Source organism: Micromys minutus (assembly GCF_963924665.1).
Source record: "Micromys minutus genome assembly, chromosome: 4".
Classification (NCBI taxonomy): Eukaryota; Metazoa; Chordata; class Mammalia; order Rodentia; family Muridae; genus Micromys; species Micromys minutus.
Window position 1 is genome coordinate 72467924 of NC_137973.1, and position 25232 is coordinate 72493155.

Sequence of the window (25232 nt, forward strand, 5' to 3'; positions counted from 1 at the left end):
GGTTGCCTCTGCCCCCAGGTGTCCCTTGTCAGCGCTGGAGCTAGTGAGCAAGAGAGCAAGTGAACCCAGTGGACTCCACCTTCCGCGCGAGGCGTGGATCTCGCTCCATCCTCGCTTACATAAGGCGGGCGGGCGAGCGCGCTCCCGCCGTCGCTTCCCCCCGCGCGGAGTGGGGCCGCGCCCTTCACGCCTCCTCTGCGAGCGCCACCCAAGACCCCCGCTCGCCCCGCTCGCCCCACTCCTAGAGGCGACAGTCGCGGGACCGTCGGCGGGCGGGTGGCAGCCGGGGAGTCCCTCCCCGCACAGAAGCGTAAGGATCGGAGCCAGGAGCGCCTCGCCGGCTCGCCTCTCCTCCTACTCTTGCCACCTCCCCATCGCCGGCGCCTGTGCGATCCTCGCGGGCGCGGGCACCCGAGAGCAGCGCCCGCTCGGCTGGCGGCGGAGCTGCGGGAGCGGCGGTGGTGGCCGCGCTGCGCCTCCCTGCACTTCCCGAGTGGGGGCAGAGCATTAGCAGGCGGGAGACGTCAGTGGCTAGGCGCAGTGGACGAGGGACCTTCAAACTCCTCCTCGGAGGCTCCTCTCCACCCCCTTTGGCCCCTGCCCTTGGAGAAAGTGGAGTGTGGCGCTTGGGCTGCTGTTATTTCTCGGGACTGCCTGGCGGTGGCCGGATCCAGCCTCCTGCCCGGCGGGGCTTTCTGCTGTTTGCGCGTCTCCTGGTGGCGTTCCCCTTCCCCGCACACCTCTGCCGACGATGAGGAAAGGTCTGAGGGCAACAGCGGCCCGCTGCGGACTGGGACTAGGATACTTGCTGCAGATGCTTGTGTTACCTGCCCTGGCCCTGCTCAGCGCCAGTGGCACCGGCTCAGCCGCTCAAGGTAAGGGGGTCTTCAGGGCGCGGCGGTCACCTCCCTTTGCTTCTGTCTTCCCTCTTTTCTACCTCAATTTGTCTCCCGCGCTCCTTGCTCCCTCATCTGCCTGGTTGCCCACCCCGATGGAAACCACTTTAAATCCCACTTTCCCAACTAGTTAAGAGACCAGATTTTCAGTCCTAGCTCCGGAGATGGGTGAGGATGGACCCGTGTTGTGTTGAGTGTAGCCTCTGCCTCTGTGCCTGAAGTGTCTTGTGTACTTTCAGACCCACACGCGCACGTTTTTTTGAACATTGTACACCCGGAGGTTTCCAGAGGCACTGATAGTGGCGTTGTGGTGTTCGCCCTAATATGTGTAGTGTGGCGAGGCTCCCCGCTGTGCGCGGTGACTGGGCTTGCAGGATTTTCTTCCACCTCCGCTAAGAAATTATGTCCATTACTGCCAAGGACCCATAGGCGCCGGTGCCCCTAGACTGCTGATGAGGCGCTATGGAGATGCTCAATTCGCCCCAAAAGGACAGGCTCCCGGTGTGCTTGCCTCTCCACTCACAACCTCTTCACATCCCCCTTCCAACAGGCGACCCTTGGAAAACTTCAAACCCACAGTTCTAGTGAGAGACTAGTTGTTCAAATCAAATCCGCAACTCCCCCGGGAAAGGACGCTGCTAACCGATGTATAACTGACATTTTAACTCCTGTAAACCTCGAAGTGTGTGGAACGCTGAGCAAAGCCAGGGTAGGAGGACACTGGTCCGGAGTTGGTAATGTCTAAGGGCAGAGGAGACCACCAAGACTGAGGGTCATCTCAGAGGCTGCAACTCCCAGACTTATCCAAACCAGACCCAGACCCTTCTTTCCCATTTTTACGATTGATTTGTTTGTTTATTTATTTAATGTCTATAGCCAGAGGAGAAAGAACCAGCTTAGAGACCTTCCCTTACACACACACACACACACACACACACACACACACACACACACACACACACGTCTGGTTTGTTCTGGTTCTTTACCGATTTGGAGAGTTTGGCAGGAGGAGCAGTAGCCCTGACTCCTTCAGTGATGTTCACAGACTGGTTTATCCCAGTTGCAGACTGCATCTGCTAAAATCTAATGCAGGGAGGTGGGAGATGAAAGCAGAAGAGAGCCCAGAGGCCAGGAAAGCCCTGGTCCTCATGAAGAGCTATGTGATTAGCAAGGCAGTGTGAATCTGAGATAGCCACTTAGGGAGTAAATTGTTCTTGCTACACTGCTAAGTGGCCATGCTCATAAATCTTCCCTTCCTTTCTGAACACATGCTTACTATCCTTCTGGGGTCAGCTCCTGTTTTCTTATGCACATGTCCAGAGCACATTGACCATGTTCAAGGTGCTACACAGTCTCTAGCTCTTGAAAGTGGTCCGGAGTTCTCAGGACAGGAGCCAGGAGTGCTTAGTGGAGGATCTTAGGAAGCCTAAGTTGGCAGCCAGATTAAGGGTTCTGGAAACAGCTGTATGAGTCCTTCTGGAATTTCTTGTCATTTTTTAGGGCACAAAGGACTAGGGCATTTGGGATGAGGGGCAGGTTAAGGGGAGGATTTGGGAAGAGGGAAAGTTAAAAGTCCCCCAAAGATGCCAAAAGGAGGCAGGATCCCTGTGGAGAGCTTACAACAGCCAAATTAAAAAGACTGGGCAGGAGAGGGATCGATGAAGATCATCAAACAGGGGACTGTAAATGGATTAATATTGAAAGAAGGGAGCCGGGACTAAATGGGGAAGAATTGGGGATATGCTTTGCCTCCTGCACTTTCTCTTGGTCTACATCAGACAAGTCAAAGGTAGAGGATTAATTCTGATCTCAGGCAGAGAAAGAAAAGGAGGTTTGGTGGGGTGTGTGCACTGTAGATTTTCTCCATTGACTCTCTTTCTGGGAGAATGACATTTTTTTTTCTTCTTCTTCTTCAGATGGCCTGCGATGCAGGACTCTTACTTGTATCTTTGTTATCTTCCGTGTTCCAGAGCCCTAGCTCTTCTTGTGTTATCTGTGACACATCAAAGAAAGTGTAAGGCACAGAAATCTGCTATCAGCTACTGTCCCCGTGGCTGCTACTCATTAGCCAGGCCTGTTTACTACTGACCTGCTGTTAACACTTGATTCTCAGCCAGTCACTGTGGGATGGCCTGCTAGACAGGCTCCCATTTTCTCCAGGATCTCCTTTCTCTCCAATTTACACTGGAGTTCCCACACATACCCTAAAGGTACCATTTGCTTGTTCTGATACATTAATAACCCCGGTGGACTACTCTTTTTATGAATGGAAGTACATATGCAATTAGAACTAAGACATTCATTAAGTACTTTACAATGTGAAAAAGGTTTATAATCTGTTGGAGCAGTGCTATGAAAATATGAAGCTTTTGAAAATATATCTCTAGTTGAAATCAGTCCAGGGAAGGAGAAAAACCAACCACAACACAGTTGTAAGCAGAACAGAGAGAGTATTATTTATGAGTGGGGGAGTTTTGCAACTGTGGATTAAAGACAGACAGCAGTCATGTTAAAAAGGTCCTTGGGAAATTCTCTGAGCTGTAGGCAACGACTTTCCTCTCTCTGCCTAGGCTCTAATTGCTTCATTGAGGATTGCTGGGAAGCCTTCACTCCAGGGAATTTTCAGGGCTCCTGACTTCCAAGAATGAATGATTTTTTTTTTTTACTTGGAAAGGCAAGGGGTGTGTGTGTATGTGTATGTATGTGTTTGTATCTATGTGTGTGTATGTGTGTGTATATGTGTGTATGTGTGTGTAGGTGTGTGTATGTATGTGTATGTGTGTGTATGCGTGTGTATGTATGTGTATGTGTGTGTATGTGTGTGTATGTGTGTGTGTGTGTGTGTGTGTGTGTGTAAATATGCCACTCTTCCACATCATTGTGTCTCTCTGCTGCCACTAGTGTTACATATGCTCACAACTCCAAATTCAGACCAGAAAATTATTAATGTCTACTCAGAGATAATTCTCTTATGGCATAAATTTAGTGTTTTCAAGACAAGTAACATTTCTTTCCACAGAAGAAGAAAGTACTTTCATAGCTTTATGCATGTTGGTATTTTACAAACTGATGGTCAGTTTTGATGATAGCCAAATTTGATGACTATTCTCTCATATGTGGCTCAGCAGGGAGGACAAATTCATGTATTCACTGTGCAGTTTTACAGTAAGGAGAATTAGACAAGTTGGCTTTCATTAGGCACGTAATTCTGTGTATTCTAACTTAAAGAATGATGAAAAGTTTTTAGAGAACAAAAACTATTCAAGCACCTGGCTAGAAATAAATCTGGAATTATAGCAGAGTTTGGGGGTTTATACCTGTAAGACTCCCACTTAATGAGGTTGAGACATGAGGGATGTAATTTTAAAGTCATCCTGTATAACAGCCAGATCTAGTCAGTACAACAAAGAAATCATTACAATATAATAAACATCAGAGTTAAGCAGGGAAGGTTCATTTAAAGTGTCTTTGTGCCCTGGGAACAGAACATCATCAGAATCCATGACAATACATTTAAAACACCTTCCCTAGAGAGGTGAAGGAGAGCTGGAAGCTGGAGGAGGCTAATCCTTTGTTGAGATTTAAATACAACTGTCCCCTAATGTGTGTGATATACTCCTATTAGCATGAAAAGGGGGAGTGTGCTCCATTAGGCCCTAACTGCACATAGCACTTCACTGATTTAGGTCATGGCATTGCTGGAGCAGCAGAGGGAGTCACTCTAAGAAGAAACACTAGCACTGTAGCAGTTTCTGGAAGATAGAGTGGGTAGAAGCTGAGCCTAGACTCCAGCTTTGAAGTTTCAGCCTAGATCCCTTTTATCTGACCTTTGCATCTGTGCAACTTAAAAACAAATCTGTTCCCATTTCCTGCACATTGCATTTTTGAGCTTATTCAAATAGAGTGTATATCAGAAGTGTCACGCCATAGGGAACAAGTCCCAGACTGTATGCTTCCTGTTAGAGAGTTAGACTTGAAGAAATTACCTTTATCCTTAGGATAGACCTGTCAGCATATTATTTTCTGAACTATAATAGTGCACACTGATATATTCTTTGTATCAAGGAATCCAGGATTATCCCATAAGTGATGGTTATAGTAGGGGCAGTTCCAAAACTTTTGCACATATAAGATTAATGATATTTTATACATAAAAAATTAGTTGGTTGGAAGTAGTAGGGAAGGAACACTTCCTTTTGAGCTAGTCAAGAGACATATCCTCATTCATTCATTCATTCATTCATTCATTCATTCATTCATTCTACCCACCATCTCCCATACTGGCTGTGAACTCACAAACCACCAACCTTGGCCCCCACCTCCAACCTGGTACTGGGATTACAACTGTGTGCCACCATGCCCATGATGGAAGGGGGATTTTCTTGAAGTTAAATTTGCATTTCAAAAGGTTACTTATATTCAGATGCCCCCCTCCTTTGGAAAGGGGGTTGAGTCTAGGTACCTGTACATGTTGTGAGGGCAAGTACTGTACCATGACTCTAAGGCCCCATGCTCACGGCTTAGAGTCAATGACTACTCTGTCTGGCTTTAGGGAGGAATGAGCTAATAACTGCTAATAGCTTGTGCCTGCTGGTTTAGTTAGCACAATGCATGAGAATTCTTCTGAAATCTCCTAGCCATGTGACTGTGCTAAGTCACTAAACTATTCTGTACTCTAACTTTCCTCCTATGTAAAATGAGAAAAACATATATGTTAGGTCATACTAACACTGAGTTAATGTATCCAATCAACTAGAGCAATAGGTAACTCACAAAAAAGAATCTTATTCCTTAAATTCAAAGTTTGTGAAACACTGGAAAAAACTGAGACAAATGCAAGAGGCCTTAAGTTTAGTCAAGGTCTATGTGAATACTAAAATTTACTCGCTCATGATTGTATGGAATATATAAAATAATAACAAACTAAAGACTTTAAAGGGCCTTACTGTTTATTTCTACTCATAGTAAAGGCAAGGATAGTTTTCCTGAAAATCTGCAATTCTGATTTTAATTATTGGTAGTTAAGTTTTTCACAGGACCCCAAGTCACTTATCTTCTCTCCTGTCTGTCTCATTTTTCTTCTCTTCTCTTCTTTATCTTTCAATTTTATCACACTCTCTGCCTCTTTGTCTCTCTGTCTCTCTCTCTCTTAATCTCCTTGAACCTAGTATGGACTTTTGAATTTCCAGTACTTTCTTGTAACTATTATAACTTTTATCTGTGAAGGAGAACTCCACAAAGCTGAGACCCTATATAAAGAGTATCATTTAAGTATATTTTTAGTAGAAACTCAGTTCTGCACCAGTTGATTAAAGTAATTTTAACATGCTAATGTTTTCTCATTTGTAGCTATTAAAATAATATTGTAGCCTATGACTTCCCCTGTTCAGAGTACTTTTGTGTTGAAATTGGCATGAGTTTTAATACAAATTATTTTGTGCAAATACTTCTGTGAACTCACAGAATCAGGACTGGATGTGCTATCCACTTTCAGCTAGTTTGGATATGTCAAAGCTCCTTTTTCTAAAAATCTTTAAGGTGTGTTGCAAATTAGTATCGTCTTTTAAAAGAGCATATTAGAAGTACTAAGATATAACTTGAGAATTCATTGAAATGTTTTGACTTGCATTTGAAATGTGGGCTTTCTTTCATTCTGAGCATTGTTGCCCTCACAGAATTGCACAATGAAGTTTTGAAATGCAAAAGCGAATGGAGTAGAGATTAGGCACTTAAACAGATCTGTTATTCTCCACTTAGTGCTGAAGTCCTGTGGCATCAATTACAGTGAGGTTATAATTTAGGAAGTGAGCTACACCTTTGAAAGTGCCTAACACGCAGATATTTGTCCTTACATCAGTATTAGCACGTTTTTATTAGCAATGAACAGTTACCTCAAAAGTGCTTTGTGTTGCAAAGTGAAGCAGAGCATCTGAAAACTCCAATGTTTGGGGAATATCCTTCTTTAATTAAAGAACACAGAGTCTTTGGTTCTCATGGAAGGGAAAGGGGATAAGGTGAACCTTCCTCATATTTACATGCCTGTTGGAGTTCTTATTTCAAGTACTAGGGGTAACATAATCATGCTAATATATGATATTGATTAATCCAATTTAGCTCCAGAGTTACAAGCCTTACTTATTTTAAAATGTTGTGAGCAGAGGGGAGTTTTTATGTTCATTAATCATTGTGTCATGAGGCTCCCATGGCTAGTTTCATTTCTCAGCAATTATGAGAGCAGCAAGAAGCATTGTAAGATGAGTGCATACTATCATTTTGTCCAGATACGGATGCTAAACAGAAACTCCTTCATGGCACTTAACAAGTTTGTTGATTATTGCTAACATTTCTCATACTTAGTCAATGTCTAAATTGTGAGCTACTTGAACTTAACTATATTTCACTGTGTTCTATTTTTTCCCTATTGTAAAAAAAAAAAAATTCTTGTATAGGAAAGTTGATTTGAAATAAAAAATAGGTTGGTGCTTACATATTAAAATGGATTTGTAATCCACTTATTAAGTCAAATATGTCCAGGAAGATAAATGTAATCTCTCTTCCTTCCAGGTCATAAAAACTGAGATGAGTGTAGGAATCACAAAAGTAGAGGGTAAAAGTTTGGAAACATATTTTGTGAAGAAAAATTTCCATGTAAAGTTAATTTATAAGACACATTCACTCAGACAACAGAAGTTTTGGGCAATATACTAGGTTGCATAATAAAAAAAATTCTAATCAATGGCAAAGAAAATTTTAATTTGAATAAGATTAAAACTAGAAGAAAATGTGTTGGACCATTCTGTTTTCTGTACATTTCCAAGTTCATTACTTGTACTTAAATATCTTAAATCATGATGCTATATTTTTTGGAACAACGAGAACTTAAAGAGTCCTTTGAAGGAACTCCTTTAAAAATTAAGCAGATGGTCAGTCTCGTTGACAGATGCTAAAAAATGATAGTCACTGACCATAGGACTGTCACTGTCCTGTGGGTTTGAGCTATCTCCAATCTAAGCCAAACCACCCCTAAATTACTAAGCCAAAAGCAAAAACAAAACAAACAAAACCCTTGAAAACAGGAAAGACAGAGGAGTAATTTCTGGTAACTGGACATTGGAGGTTATGAGCATTCCATATATGTCTACTCTGTTTAGCTCTGGGTCAAAAGAAAAGTGGTTTGTTGTATTCCCTTTGAGCAGAGACTTCAAAATGTACACATTGAGGCCACCCAGTGGAAGGACTCAAGTTTAGCAAGTGGCCATGCTGATAGCATTCTAAATAAAATGGTAATTATACTGTGTCTAATTTTCCTTGGCAGTCTGAATTCTTCAGTCTGGATCACCATAAGATGAGGAGAGGCTGTAACTTAAAATTGGCTTAGGAATTCATTGCAAGGATGAAGGAAGCCGAAACTTGTCCCTCAGCCACAGGGTCTTCACCCTGGAAAACAGACACCCATTTCTGTCACTGCTTTCAGGAATCCGGGAAGAATGAAGGGTTGTTGTTGTTGTTGTTGTTGTCGTTTTGTGGTTTATTATTAGTTCCATCTGTAATAGAGACCTAAATTTGGTTTCTCGTCACATTATTGAAGAGGTATATGACAATAATCTTTTACACAAATCCTGTCTTAGTATCTTACTCCACCTAACACAGGGAAAGCATTTCCAGGGGAATTTCAAAGGCTGTTTTTTTTTTTAAGAGACTATACTTTCTTATGTACTTATTTGGGGGGACATGCTTGACAGATAATTAGATGAGTGCTGTGCAGAGACCCACCAGTGATCCTTAGGAAATGTGTTACTCAATCTTGAACTGCCTTGTTCAACACTGCCCTTGACAACAATACCCTATTTGTTTCCTAAGGCTCACCTGCTTAGAAGAAATCTGATAGCATTATCAAATTATGTGGGAATTCTTGGGGACAATTATCCTGAAAAATAATTTGCTTAAGTGGAGCTGACTTAATAGAATTTTAGTGCATTGAGAGAATGTCATCACTGTCAGGTAGATTGTCTGAACTAAATGTTTATTTTTATGTCACTACTAAGCAGGCATGTATCTATCTATAAATAATGAAAAGAACCATGGTTAAACAGTTGCCATTTACTTACAATAACATGATTAAGAAAAGCAGAAAGATGGCCAGGAAAAGTTTCATCTGCTGCAGCGCCTTCCCAGTTGGGAAGGGGAGAGGAATATTTTACTGAATTTGTTAGATGTCAATTGAAAGACTTGCACATTACTGTAATTGAATTAAATAAGTAATTTTTCTAGAATATTTTGCACAGAACTTTTAAATATAGTAAATACTAAGAAATATACAGTTTGATAATTTCACATCAATGTGTGTATAACAATATGAGTGTACAATATGCATATATATCATGTTTTGATATTTTAGAAGGGAATATTTATTTTCAAATAGATTTGCCACTTACCCTAAAAAGAATGAAACCTATAACATTAATGTCTTATTTTATTTTTACTTATAACGCTCACTATAAATTGGCAGTTATGATTTAATCATGTTTCTTAATAAAAAATATTAAATCCTATTTTTCTGCAGAAAGTTGTTTTGGCAAATTCAATTCACTGTGTGTGGTTCAGAGGCTGTCTCTGTCTCATTTGATAGAAACAGGTTGTCTCCAATTCCCAAATTAATCTCTGCCTTCTATGGCCTGTGGCAAACATATGCAGACCTTCTCTGGTGAGTTGTTGTTGTTGTTGTTGTTGTTGTTGGTGGTGGTGGTGGTGGTGGTGGTGGTGGTAGTGGTTGGTTGGTTTGATTTGGTTTTCTCATAGTCTTATGGTGGACCCTCATTCACTGACTACAGTTGAATGTCTATCCTCAATAGAATATCCTCTTCCAAGAATGGCGGGAGAACATATTTTGCACAAGTTACTGAGTCTTTTTAACTTGTTTAAGAGAGTCATCATTTTCAGGAGGTGCCATACATGAAGTGACTATACACATGGGCCACTGTAGGTAAGGTCAGCTGGGCTCTTCTTCCCTGCCCAGAATAATCCAGGAATGGTTTGTTTCACTGATGAGAAATGGGCTGCAATTGGCTGTGGCTGATATTCTTGGTCTCTCACAGATGGCTTTATTTCCAGGTTGATCACCATATTCAATGAAACTTCTACTTAAATGGACAAAGCAATTTAACTGTGCAGAAAGAAACATTGTTGTGATGGAAGAATATCCAAATTTTCATTCAGAGTATGACAATAATAGGCTTCCTGCTTATATTAAGTACAGTGATAAATATTTATGAACACATCCAAATGTCACTCAGTTGGGGCTATTCGCATACTTACCTTTTTAAAAATTTGGCAGTTTTGCAGTGGGATTTTAATTCAACTCTAAGTTTTGGTAACTATGTTAGACATGCCATCATGCATCCAGCCCCCATGGTTGATAAGGGGCTTTCATAGCAAAATACATAGTATACTGTGAAAAAAATGACAAGGTAAATATAATAAAAAAAATCACAAGGTTCTGTGATTACAAGTCTAAAAGTTAATGGGAGAGGTTGCCTGTTTAATGCTGACTTGCAAAGTTAAAGAGGGAATCTTAAAGATAACAGCAGACTCCCAAGCCCTTTGGTTTATTTAGCATTCAATGACAGTCACTAAATTAGAGAAAGGAATGTTCAAACAACACACTTGAGGAAAAGTGATTTTTATAGAAAGGAACCATTTCTGCTAATAGCCAGTAACTGCACATAACCCCGCTGACATTAAAAGTCCATTAGCTAAGCCCAGTTTAAATGCCAGCTGATGCCGTGTCAGCGAAATGTACCCTGGCATGTTTTCATAGGATGCAGTAACAGCAGTTCTGTAATTTTTTTCCCCAAAACTATGTACATTAAGTAAAACAAATGCCATCTGATAGTAGTGGCAGGCTGCTACTAAACAGGCAAAGGTTTGAGATGAAACAAAAATAGCAGTCTATATAACAAGAAGATCATCTGTGGCGGTGATGGCCTTAAAAGGGAGCCTTGGAAAGAAATCATCTGGAGTGGTTTAAGCTGACACCATAAAGCAGTTGTTTCCCTCCCAGCCCACTTTCCACATACAGTGCCTTGAGAAGTTCATTTAAAGTGAAGGGAATATTTTTTTTCTCTGCTGTTAGCTACAATGTTTATTTTTCCATGTACTTTGAAACTACAGGAAGCCCAACCATAGTGTGTAAGTGAGGACGAAAGTGAGTGTTGGAAAGGGGACAAAGAAAGCACAGGTATGATGTAACACACCCTTACATGTATAAATGATCTCGGGGTAATAGTTTCTAAGCTATGGAATATGTCTATGCTGTTAGACATGAAAACGAAGGTAGAAATGCTCACATCACTCCCCCACGCCAATTTCTCAAACATATTCTTTTTTACCTTTTGAAACATTTCTAATGGATATTTTAGTCATCTGGAAGACAATAATGGATACTGTCAATTATCACAGAATCCGAGCATCCCTTGTAATCATCTGAAAGTGTTCTTGAAGCCAGTGTTCTGTAACTGTGCAAGCATTGTGGTGCTGAACAGGGCTGCTCAGTCATCTGATGCGTGAGTGGAGAACTGGGCAGTAATTAATCAGCAGCTGTCATGCGCACTCCGCTCTAAAGTACTAGGAGACCTCTATGCCCACCTCCCCCTTCCCTATTATCAGGCCATTAGCAAAGCCCAGCAGAAGTCAGGGGATGGAGTCCAAGGCAACACATGACCTCGATCACATGTGTACAAGCTCCGTGAGCATCTTCCTGATCTATACTTGGATTCTCACCAGATTTTCCTGCCTTCAGAGTCTGAGTTCTATCCTCTGACCTTAAACATCACAGTGTTTACTTGTTTGTCCTTTAAAATTAAGTATTGTTTTGACATGATAAAAAGCAAATCCTTACACAATCCTATAGTTTTTGCAAAGAGTAATAACAAAAATGAACAGGCTTGCTCCTTAGCTGTAGGATTTCCCTTTAGTGTGAATAGATTCTTACACACACATTTCTTAATAAAAGGAAGAAGTACTCTTTAGTGTCATTACTGCTTTAATTCATTTCAGGCCACTGCAAATATTCATTTTGAATGAATAGTGAGCTAATATGGTCAAAGTTTATGTAATGAAATTACCAACTAAAATCTTATTTACTGACATATTATATGAAGGCCTTAGTGAATCCTCTTGTCTTTAGTGTACAATTCAGATATTGACAACAGATGGGAATATTCCACCATCCAACCCAGTGGACTTTGATTTTAAATTTTCAGTCTATTTTTAAGACCAAGGCATCGTTTTAAATGGATATTTCCATACATAGGGCTTTCCTTTTGTAATGCATGAAATTTAATTCTGTTGTGAATAGAAAAGAGAATGTCATTGTACTTAGCTGCATAATAAATATGTACCCATCTACAAACTTGTGTTACAAAATTGAATTATGTTAAAATTGTAATAAGATGATCCTAGATTGATTGAAATAGTGCAGTTGTTATTACATTATTTAGGAAAATAGTTTCCTGCTATGTAAGAGACTGTTACTTTATTGAACAATTTTGAAAATATGCACTTCTCTTGGAATGAACTACATATAAAAAGAAAAAGATTGAGTAAACATATTCCCTCCTGAGTATATTTGTTTATGCTTGCAAATCTTTCTTTTTAAATAGATGTCTACATTGATAATTATGACTGCATTCATATAAGGGTGATTTTTCTCTGTCTCTGTCTGTCTCTGTCTCTCTGTCTCTCGGCCTCTTTCTCTATCTGTCTCTCCGCCTCTCTCTCTCTCTCTCTCTCTCTCTCTCTCTCTCTCTCTCTCTCTCTCTCTCTCTCTCTCTTCTCTCTCCAGTCTAAATTTTCTATTTCGAATGCCAGGAAATGAAAAATATACCATTTGTGTTTGTGTACACCTGTGAATGTGTGTCTGCATCTGCATAAGGTTTTGTCTGACAATTTTCTAATTGAAATCTAGAAAAACAAATCAAAATTCACAACTTATCTATATCTATGACCAGTTGGTTTCCTGTGGCAACTGGTACTGAAACTACTACCAGCCTTTCTGAGTGTCCCTAGGCAAAGATTAGTAAAGTGTGTTGAGCTTTGTGCCAGCTGTGTACAAGTGTAAACTCTTCACTTCCATTCACACTGGGTGTAAGAGATGAGTATGGTTGTTGTGTCAATGCTGTAGACTGTAGTGAGGAATGGAGTTGTGAAAAGCAACGGGCTGAGGACAGCTCTAGGAACAAGCCTTTGTTATTGCTGATGCGATTTGATTCTTATCATAAATGTCTGCATTGTGTAACAGGTTTCATTTGGCGTTGCTAAAATTCTATGGCAAGAGTGAGAGGACTGTGTCCAGCTAGGATTAATGTCAAGTAGGAAAACAGCACATAGACTAATCAAGGTGTGGTATCTGTGACACATACTTTAATAAGGGATTGGCACATTTTAAAAGTCATGTCTTATACCAAAATATGATACTTTTATATTAAAATACTTTGGAAAGCAACCGATTTGTTTCAGTGTGAGTTTAGGAACAAATTTATTTTTAGTTTATGAGTGTGTTTGCTGTGTATATGTGCACATGCCTCGGGAGGCCAGAAGAGGGCACATGATGCCCTGGTACTGGTGGTTCAGAGTTGTAGTCCTGTGGGGGCATGGAATCAAACCCCAGTCCTCTGCATGAATCAGAAGTACTCACACATTACGCCATCTCTCCAGCCCCAGTCATATTTTTAAGTGACAGTCTATGTAGTTGATGACGTGAAAAAATACCCATTTATTCATCTTTACACTGTAAATTGCTGTGTTTGTAAAAATGGAGGTTAAAGATTAAGAAAAATTAATTACTGAACTCTACTTTTTTGCTAATAGTTAAACTCTTTCTAAAGGAATTGAAACAATTAACCTTCTTTATGTCAAAAGTTTTAACATTACAAAGCACTTACTGATCCTCATATGAAACAACGATTAATTAAACTCAAATTTTCAAGCAAGGGCAGAGTTCCTCATATGTTCAGAGTACATATGAAGATAAAAGCCAAATAGAAAAGATAAAAAGAAATTAATTAGATGTACAAACTGTTCAACGTATGTTCATGTACAGTGGAAGAAAGCATCAGTACATACACTGGAACTGGCCTCTACTTCATTTAATTAAATATTTTAAATGGATTCCAGGAGAGGCCAGTGGAGTTCTCCAGTTTCTCACAGGCATCAAGGTGCAACTTGTGTTCTATAAGAGCGAAAAAGAACATTTGCAAAGATTGTACTACAATTTGAAAAGAAAATGTTTTCAGTGTGTAGTTATAAAAGGATAATTTACAGTTGGTTTAATAATGACTGTATTATGAGAAGAATATGGGCAAAGAAGGAATGTCTCAGCAGCAGTGAACATCCAGTATTGTATTTTATGATTCACTGTGACATTGCTAATTATTTTGTTCTTTTGCCTTATACCCTTTGAAATGCTTCATTATAATGTTGAAACAAGAAAAACCATGAAAACACTATTTTTTTCATAATATGTACACTAGATAGGAAATGTACAACCAAAGAGCCCATCCCAAGTTACTGCAGTTCTGGTACCTTCAGCAACCACAATGGGATAAATGGAATCAGTAAATAGGGAAACACAAAACAGCAGCCTTAGAAGGCACAGGTCTTTTTGTAGTTTGCTCTATACAAACACAGGATTAATGTCATTCATCTTTTCTTTCTTTTTTTTAAAATTAGTAATATCATTAGTAATATCTTTAACCCCACCTATGGTAATCCTGTTTCCTAAGTGCCATTCAAAGAAACACTCACTTAAGAGAAGAAGTTAATAGGAACTCCATAATGGGCAGTGAAATGTCTTCCACACTTAATTATAAAACTTCGTATCTTCATGGATCTTACTCTGTTAAAAGAAGCCAACAGAAGCAATCTGGAACATTGTCAATGATTGACTAGATGGTTTCTTTGGGCCTCATCACTTCGTATAATAATTACTTGATAGTAAATCTTTGAAAGGTTTCCAAGAGTAAAACACACAGTGACTGAGTGTTGAGTCTTTACTTTTGATTCCTTCTTGTCTATATCTGTGTTGTTTTGTTAAAGTAAAATTGAGCTTCTCAATGCTGTTGTTTTAAACACTAAGCTGTTTTGGAGATGGTCGGTAAACAATTGCCAATGGCTTTCATTTCATTTTCTTTAAAAATCGGTGTAAACATTACCAATTTTCAACAGAATATAGGATTTACCATGATTTCGTTAAAGGGTATAGAAGCCATTCAGAAGTCCAAGTTAGTAAAAGCAGAAATTATTTTCTATGTTCCTATGTAATTATATGCTAGCAGAATTTAAATATACTCACACATTTAATGGTGTTGTGTTAGGAAAGAGGCTTGCTACCTAAATATGGTCTTGTATATCTATTGCACTGAAGTAGAGCCTGTTTCTTTGCCTGGTTCCTCTGACCTGCAAAAGGAAATTACATCAATGTAGTGCCATCTAAGGAGCTCTTTCTTTTCAAACTCTTGCCTACATAGAGGTTTAAAATTTCACACGGCTGGCAGGATTCGTGCTTATACATCCTACTGAACTCTTATAAACTTTTCTGTGGCTATAGTCTCACTATAGTTCTAATAAGACACCCCCTCCCCCTGTCTTTATAGCCAGACCCTTGCTTAGCTCCCATTCTATTCTACTTCTTCCTTGACCATTTATTGCTCATGCTCCGTCTTTTCTTCCTGGCCACTCCCATCCACGCTGTTCATTTTAGTTCCAGTTCACTCTTTGGAAACATGACCTCTCCTACCAAGCTGGACTGCACTTTTCTGTCTGTGTTCCCAGGTACATGCCAACACAGTGCCTAATCACCCGTAGTACACAAATCAGGATTTGAACCAGGGTAGTAAGTGATATCCAATTTTAAATGGTACTGCATGAATATAAGTGTTTTGCATCAATATTAGAGTGTGGCTTTTTCTGACCATTCACTGTGATAGAATCAGCATCTCTCTTTGTACCTTGATTTAAAACTTCATGGATCAAGGGAGGTGGGCATAAATCTCTAGATGGAAGCCCAAATGGACTGTAGACTGAGCATTCAGCATCTATTAGGTGTCAACAGTTTTAGTGGGGCTTTCAAATGCCCATATACCAAGGGCTGATGCCCAGGAAGTATTAGTATTGGAAATTGCTAGAATGCTTAAGAACTAAGACCTAATTGGAGGAAGCAAGGATATTGAATAACCAGTCATGTGTTCTGGGAATTCTCTATTCTCTTTTTTACTTTTTCTTCTATTTCTGGTCATCATAGGGCAAGCAGATATACCCCACCCCTAATTCCCAATAACCATATACTTCCTTATAAAAGACCCTAAAATAGCAACATGGCCAGCTGACCATAGACGGAATGATGCCTTGGAAAGCATAAGAAAAAAACTTTTTTTCTTTAGGTGGATTATCTCAGACATTCTACCACAGTTGTAGAAAGCTAATAAATTAACCAAAGGTTAGTTTTCTTTACCTTAGAAACACATTCTGGGTTTTCTTGTCCTATGATTCACAGCTTTGAAGAGATGGAGATCTTTGATTCTGTGGTATATGAAACATTTAAGCATCAAATAACTACATCCAAGCATTTTGAGAACAGCTGATGGTCAATGGCTTTGTCACTTTGCAACAGCAGAGAATTGGGAGCTGTGAAGGTCTATAAGCCAGAAGTCCCAATGGGTGCCAGAGAATTTTCCCAACTGTTCACTTGTTAATATCGGTAATAAAACCCAACTTTCTAATTAGTTAAATTTTCTTTGTATCAAATTATTATTGCACCATTTACTGATCTAGGATGTATTTTTTATTTTTCTCTCTGGTGTGATGTGAGAACAGGATGTGTCACATAAAGGCTGGCAGTCCTGTAGAAGTCCAGGAAAACTAATACCTTTGCACCAGGCAGATTCACTCTTCTGTAGCTCTTGTCTGAAGATCGTTTATTGTGATTCTGGTCTATTATATTTAAGCACTGTATTTTGACTACAAAATGGTATAGTGAAACAAATAATGATTGACTCAAAAGTTCTCATAGGCATGGGATTATGCTATACAGCTAGCAAAGAGAAAATTCTAGCTAGGAGTACCTTCCCAAGACTACAGAAAACACAGCCCCAACTTGCCTATAATTACTGTGGAGATCTATGTGGGATCTTTAACTGTTGCTGTTTGTAATCAGGCAGTCTGAAGCTTGCCTTGGCATAGACCAGAGGAAGTGGTAAGGAGCGAGACCTGTAATTATCAACAGCAGGTGCCCATAATGGAATGCCAAAGACATGGTCAAAGAGGCAAACCCTACTTCAGCAAAGACAGTCAATTTAAACTCAAAGGCAATTAAAGTTAAAAAAGATTACTTGAGAGCAGTATTAAAAGAATACTTCTTTGTAGACAAAGAAAAACATAATACACTCTTTAATAAAAATTAACCTCTTCCTCGGAACACCTAATGTTCTGAAAAGATGTTTAAAGCTGAGATGAATACTTGTTTTAGAGAAGACAGAATTTAACATCAAACTTTTCTTTTGTTTACTTGTGATGTAAAAGTATTTTGACTTTTGTCCTCTTACTGGCCATTTGGAAAAGCTGGGTTGAAATTAGTTTCCTTTTACAGAGTAATTTTTATGACTTCAAAGACACCAACTCTTGGTTTCATGACCATGGACCGCCTAAATCTCTTGTCAGTTGCACCCTTCTGTGCTAATGTATTTTAATTTTAACTTTTTCTAAAAGAAAGAAAATATTACCTATAGAGGTGCTTAAGTGAGTAGTAAGCCATTTGATAAAGTATACGCAACAAATTATGTAATTAACTTACTGAAGAAATGTCACTTTGATAGTCCCTTTAGTGAGGTTATTTTGACATGGAAATACATTTCACTGTTTCTCAGGTAGAAACTATGGTAATGGCCTCAGTGCTGTTTTGTGCTGTTGTTTGCATTTGTGTGCCTTGTTTGGGTATCTGCTGTGCTATAGTTTTTTCTCTGAAGTCTTTTATGTCTTTCCACTATAAAGTGAAGTAAAAATTTGTAAAGGGCATTATTTTCCTTCCTCTCTCCCTCAACCCTCTCCTTTTCCCTCTTCTCTCATTTCTTCCTTCTCCCATCTTTTCCCCCTTCCAATAGTGGTACACTTCGGATGGTTTTGAGTTATGGGAATCTCAGGGGAAAAGTAGACTACATGGTAGAGAAAACCATGGTCATGGGAAGTTGGCTTAAGTTGGTTTTCAGATGTGTGCAGCACATACTTGGGGGAATTTGTCTTGCTGCCTGATATGGACCTTATATTTATCACTATAAAAACAACTGGGAAGCCAGTCCTTCATTGCAATAGCCTGGAAAACCTGAGCTTTCACAGTAGTTTCATGTCAATATCTTGCCCTACTTACAAGGAAGATATAAAGTTTATTCTGGCAATTTTCCAGAACAGACCAGCCTTCAAAAATGTGAAGGGTAAAGATCCCTGTAGCCAAGTTAAAATAAACTTATCCCAGCTGACAAAAGTTATGCTTAGGATAACTCTACCTAAAAAAGAAAATTGGATCTTCATTTCTGTACATATCAGTTTTGTTCAAAGCAAATACCAAATATAGAAAAGATTTAATAATTATCTGAAAGAGGGTCAGTATAAAATGAGAGGAAATAATGACTTTATGATGTCTAACTTATTGGTATATTTTCACGACTTGAATTTCTTTTGCTTTTGATTGTTGAGAGTTAGTTTATACCTGACATCAAAGCAATGGGTGGCTAATATTAGACTTCAGTGTGTATCTCAGTAGCTGCCTGAAGACTTGATCTCTGAAATTCAAGCTTCTCTAAGCATTAAGTTTTGTCTGGGATTTTAGCCATGGAAGTCACACTGTATTCACATATTTTAACATATTATACATCTTTAAGATTCTGATAATTCCATTTATATTTAATTATGGAAGAAAGAAACGAAACCTTAATACAGCTAAGCTTAATTTAATTCAGGAAGCACTGTTGTTTTGCTCCAAGGAGATAAATGAGATAGATCAAAACGTGTGTGTGTGTGTGTGTGTGTGTGTGTGTGTGTGTTCATGCTCTCATGCACACTCATGTGGAGATTAAAGGAAAAACTCAGGAGCATTTCCTCAGGAGCCATCCACCATGTTTTACTTTTAAGCAAGTGACTTCAGCATCTTGGAAATAGTCAGGGAGCTAGGCTGGGCGGCTCCTGAATTCTAGGGATTCACCTGTCTACTGTCTAGAACAAGACAGTGGCAAGCATGTCCCAACATACCTGTCTTCATTCTATGGCTCCTGGGGATGACTCAGGACCTTATATTCCACACATGCTCGTTACCATCAAGAATTATATTTGCTTAACATGCATTGCTGGTCTTTAAGAAGCTTCAAAATTTGTTAGGAAGACTAAAACTTCCAGAGAGTTCTGTGAGGTCATAAAATTGAAGCTTGGTGTGGAAATAATAAAAGGTGGTTTAGAATCAGAGATCAGCTTGGTCTGTTGCTGGAATGTTCAACTGAGGGAAAAGCTGAGAGTAACATTGTTCTTCCAGAACGTGTGAAGTCTCCTAGAAAGCTTCTGTTCGAGCACCAGTTGGGTCACTGTCGTTTATGAACCTCATTTCATTTTCTTCTACTTTCAAGTTTTAGAGCACACACACACACACACACACACACAGCGTTAGGCTTCTGTTTTTAATGGTCCGGTTATTTACACTGAAGTGAGGAGTTACAGAAGAGTTCTCTGATTTCTGCAGTCACTTTCTGCCTTACTCTCCTGGGGGCTACATTCCATTTTGGAGTGCAGAATGAGCCTCGAATCCAAATTTAGCTGTTTTATTACAGCCTCTATAGCTAAGCCACTTAGCCCAGACATGACCACATTCTCAGCAACAGAGTTTGAGTTTGTCAAGTGATTCAGGTTAGTTGTCTCCTTCTAAATACAGTTTTGCATTTTTAAATTATGTGTTTGGATTTTGAGTGATGGTCCCCTTGGTACTCACATGTTTATAAAATGATGTAAAACCTGGAGAGGATGTGCATGGATATTTAAAGGGATATTTCTCCATCCTTCTAAAAGCTCCACGAGAGGAAGGAGTCGAGTGTATGGGTCTCCGTGGGTGGGAAAATTGATGAGTTAAACATACCCCACCTGTAGAACTATTTCGAAGTCATTTGTACAATTTCTTTATTTCTTCATGAAACCCAATATTGAAAAGACAAGAGGGACTTATAAAAACAACACTGAAGCTTCATTTTGAATTCAAAACATAAGATTATTTGTATCTAGTGTTTTCATAAATAAGTTTTAGAATACAGCCAGATAGTGTATCGATTGATGCTCAGTTTTAATGTGACCATACAGTATTTCTGTTATGATTTGTTCATTGTAGCCCTTCCTTTGGTGAGCACCTTTGAACTTTCTTTCTCTAGTATTGCTCGAGTAAACAGTGGCTAGGATGCCAATGAATGATTCCAAGACTCTGGTATTTTTCCAGTTTTAGAAGAGCGAATGTTGAAAACGAAACTGTGGAGAAAACGTGGGTGAAGTATATAAAGTGAGTTTTAGACATAGCATCAGCCTCGTGTGACGTAGCTTTATGTGAAAGTTGGCTCAGTTGGTTGAATTAAAAGTAAATATAAGAAAACTTCACTTATGTTCTTGCTCTACTTTATTTATATATACCCACCTACTCACATGCATGTCAGCTGTGAGTGCGGGTACTCATGGAGCCCAGAAGAGAGCAATGGAACCCTGGGAAATTTAGTTACAGGTGGTTGGAAACCACTTTGTATAGGAGCTAGGAACAGACCCTCATTCCCTCTCAAAGTATCAAATGCTCTTAAACTAGGAACTAGCCCTCTAGAGCTCTAAGCATGGAAGTTGGTATTTGAGAGGAATAATCAAATCACTGCTGAAGTTTAATTCTTGAGTATCCCCCACCTCTTCATGCTGAGAACTCCGTCCCCAGCTTAAGGATCTTTGTTGAAGGTTATGGAAACTTTAGAAGACTGAAACTCTTAGGTAGAAGTGGACACATTTTAAAGAGGAGTCCCATCCCTAATTCTTATCTCTTGATCGCTTTGTTTCCATTTATTAACCATGTGAAGAAGCCACTACTTTGTGCTCCACTGAGCACAAATCCACTGAGCCTCTCCAACATGCCTTCTCTACTCTACTGGGCTGAAGTCTTGTGCCAAAATATTCTTTCCTTCATATATTAGTCAGCAAAGAATTCTTTGCACATGTGCACACACACACACACACACACACAAACACACACACACACACACACACACACACACTCATACACACAATCACCATAACGTGGTGTACTCTCATATTTTCTCAAATGAAATATTCATATTTTTAAAATCAATTTTTCTCACTGAGCACACTAATTATAAAATACACAATTCAAGGGCTAGGTAGTTTTACATCAGAACTGTGTTTGGTCCCAGCACCCATGTGGAGTGTTTTCTGACCTTCAGACCACTGAATTCCTGTGCAAAAACCCACTCCCAGATACAACTATATACACAAAACTTAAAAAGTACAAATAAAGACTTAGTAAGTAAGCATTTTATAAAGTCTACAAAAACAGGAATTATAGAATAAATCCTGAATTTCTGTTATATGCATCTGTACAAATACATGCATTGGTATTGGTATCCTGGTTTATTAGCAGCTTACAATCCTTGAAGAAAACCAGACTGAGATTTACTCTAGTATTTCAAAAAAAATTTTACCAATAATCAGAACTTTTTCTTTCCTGATTCTGTTTGATAACACTGATTAGAAATGTGAATTTGTAGTTGTATATCTTTGGGTTTAAAAGTGACAGTCATGCTCATACCAAACAAGGATGAAGATGATAGGACTACTTAAACTAAGTTTATTTAGGTTTTTATTTGTGTGTATATGTGTTAGCCATCAAGAGCTTGTGTATACCATGTGCATTAAGTAGCCCATGGAGTCTGTAATACAGTATTGGAGCCCATGGAACCTAGTGCTATATGGGAACTAGAAACTGAACCTGGCTCTTCTGTAAGAGCATCAGGTGTTCTTACCTTCCAATCCATTTACGTAGATGCCTTATTTACTTTTCTGCTGCTATAAATTAAAAAAAAAAAACCCACCATGACCAAAGTAACTTACATAACAGTGTGTTCATTTGGAGCTTACAGCTCTGAGTGTGAGTCTAAACTCATAGTGGGGATCATACTACAGCTGGCAAATGAGCCTGATTCTGGAATGGTAGCTAAGAGCTTGTGTCTTTACACACCACTATGGAAGTAGAAACTTCAAAGCTCTCGCCCAGTTAAACATCTCTAAAAAAAGCCATGTGTTCTTTTAACCTTCACAAACAGTTCCATCAACTGGGAAACAACTATTCAAGTATATGAACCTTTGGGGCCATTCTCATTTCAAAGATGATGGGATTGATTTGTTAGTATCATCACTTGAAAACAAGCTAGCACTGTCCTCCTAGTAAAGACATTTTGACTCATTCCTAGTATTGTCTTTTTAGAGTTATGTTTTAACAGACCCAAAATGGAGTTGATGACGATTTGCGTTCATGTCAGTATCAGTGAAAACAATTTTTCTTTTGTTGTTCGCTTGTAATGTTGATGAGAGATTTAGATCATTTCCAGTCCACAAGTAAGTTACAAGTAGTGTAGAGCAAAAGCTATATCCTGAGAATGCTTTTTTATCTTCAGAAAATGAGAAGCCTGAATTGGAGCTATATTCAATTTTCACTTGAATTAGCTCATTGTGAAATGTTAGGCATATAGTTTGGCCATAATTACTTAAATGCTTTTTGAATTTTACATGGATTCACTAATTAGAATGTCTTAGATATTGCAAGTTTCAAATTCTAGTATCAGTTGCTATTATTCTGTCAATTATTTTAACCTGTTTTTGATGAGTCCTTACTTTTTAAAATACTACAGCTTGAAAGGGTGTCACCCTTAGAACATTGCAAGATCAAGTAATGCCTTCCTAACCACAAGGGACAAATTAGGTTGGGTTCCTGTTGTTTTTAGAATTCAACTCACTACATCCATGTCCTTGAAAAGTCACTGATTTTTAGAAAGAGAACAATTGTTGAACTAAAACAGCTTCAGCTGTGTACCTTGAGCCTGCATCTAGCAGATTTGAGTTTTGTACTTAGTGCAGAAAGTGAAAAGGTTGTCTTCCATTACAGATTGTTCTTGAAAAGAGTATTAATCAAAACTTGCTAAACAGACATCCAAACTGGGACTGTGTTTTGATATCTTTTCTAACATCCTCGTTAGCTGCTATACCGCACATGGTCAAACACACAGAATGTGAGTGCGTGTGTCAAACTCCTCCACAGCCGTACCACACATAGTCAAACACACAGCATGTGAGTGCGTGTGTCAAACTCCTCCACAGCCATACCCAACCAGAGACCGTTGGCAGTGATTTTCTGGATGTTGATCTACTTCTCTGAACTAATTTTTACTTTAAGAGCATATCTTAATTTGTTGATGAGCCAAATAACGATGCTTTGAAAGCAAAAGGTAAGATTTTAAAACAAGTATCTTAGACATCAGAATTTATTATTGTTATAGCTTGACATGTAAATCTTTCATTATGGCTTTTGAATCAGCATAGAGGGTGTGCAGTGTGGTGGCCCTCGGTGAGAGCAACATTGCATTGCCATTCCTTCTTCATACATGTACATGGTGGGATGTCCTCACAGGAAAAGGTGCCTAAAGATTCATTTCACTAAATGCCTTTTCAGTCAACCATAAGAACCTAAGGGTGTCTGTGTCTATGACTTGGAAATAGTTTCAGCACCTTAGATATAAAAATCTGGATATAGATTATTTTTAAAGAAAAATATATCATGGTTGAATTTTTTTGTGTCACATTTTGAACTCCATGTGTTTCGTATTAATTGATAAGTGTGAAAATTTAAAAAAGAGACCACATTTGATTAAACAGATAAGGAGAATGCAGAAACAGTAATGATGAACACCCGAGTGGAATTCTGCTCACCATCATAAACTCCATCGAGAAGTTCTTGAAAAACAGACTAAAGTTGGAAATTTGCTCAGGAACTGGAAGCAGATCTAATTTGTGTTAGCTCCTTGAGCATACACAGGCATCTGGGGAAGAGGGGGAACATAAATGTGGGGGAAACAGTTCTCTTTATCAGTGAGAACTAATGCATAAAGCCAGCAGCAAAGGGGAGGCCCCTCTCAGAACTACTGCTCTTTCCTATGTTAACCTTCCTTTGGGCATTTTCACTTCCAAATGCATCCCATCAGCTTTGTGTGCGAAGTTTCTGTTTTTTTTTTTTTTTTTTTTTTTTTGATGGAACCTTGTAAAGGCAAGGCTTTCTGAATCAGCCAAGCTTCAGGGACCCACTAATTTGGCATTTTTTTTTTTTTTTTTTTTTTTGAAGAACACAGGAGAACCTGAAACCCAGCTGGGAACCTGGCTTACTGGCTCGCCTTGTGCTCTGAAACTTCTGAAACTTGACCCACCCAGAACCTATATTTCACAGATGAGGAAACAGAACCCCTCGGATCCCAGGGTTCCCACAGGTGTTAATGGGGACCCAGGCCTACATCTCCTGTCCCTTGTCACCCAGCTCCAGCTGTCTCTTAGCACGCTGCACCGCATCTCCCATGACTCCAACCCCAGGTTTCTATTTCATGCCTTGAGTCTTACACTCCCTTGGCAGATCCGGCAGGCACAAGCTCCAGTTCCTTCTGGGACCAACGTGAGCAAGTGGGCTGTGTTTAAACTGATGGACCACTGCAGGCTGTGTCAAACCCGAAAACATAAGGACTGTTTAAAATCAAACTTTCTAAGTCTGCCTTGGAGGGGTATAGGTCCAACAGAGTGGCAGTTTCTAATTATTCCAAAAAAAGAAGAAAAACGAAAAGCCAGCTCTGTTTTTCTTTGAAATTTCTTGTGTGAGGCAGGCCAAAGAAAACATGCAAGTGGACATTTCCCAGCTGCCTAACAGCCCCCAGTGTCTGTTTCTCAAGTGCATATCCCCTGCCCTCAAAGAGCAACCATAATGATGTTTTCTGTTCCTTAAAACATTTAAGGCATGATGATGGCATGATCGGTACATTCCACGTTTAGTTTTCCCAGTCCAGAGAAGTTTCCATAGGAAGAAACTCAGGCTCGCCATTAAAACACTCATTCATTCATCGATGTGAAAAAGCAAAGCTCAGGGCTGAGGTGATCATGTCTGATGCCATAACTTTTAATCTTCTTCTCTCATATCCTTTAGCTTTACTTCCCGCTCAGACATTGCTACTTGAATTA

At 39.3% G+C, this 25232-nt stretch overlaps 1 protein-coding gene across 2 annotated transcripts in view; it reads left to right on the plus strand.

The window, feature by feature from the left end:
- Positions 1–751: 751 nt before the first annotated feature.
- UNC5C (unc-5 netrin receptor C) overlaps positions 752–25232 on the plus strand; it is a gene marked incomplete at both ends in the record, with an annotated part of 354396 nt that continues 329915 nt past the window's right edge. For both annotated transcript variants that reach the window (XM_080915102.1, XM_080915103.1), the window contains one exon: positions 752–875. In XM_080915102.1, the coding sequence (XP_080771228.1) occupies positions 752–875 (124 nt within the window). The remainder of the gene's footprint in view (positions 876–25232) is intronic.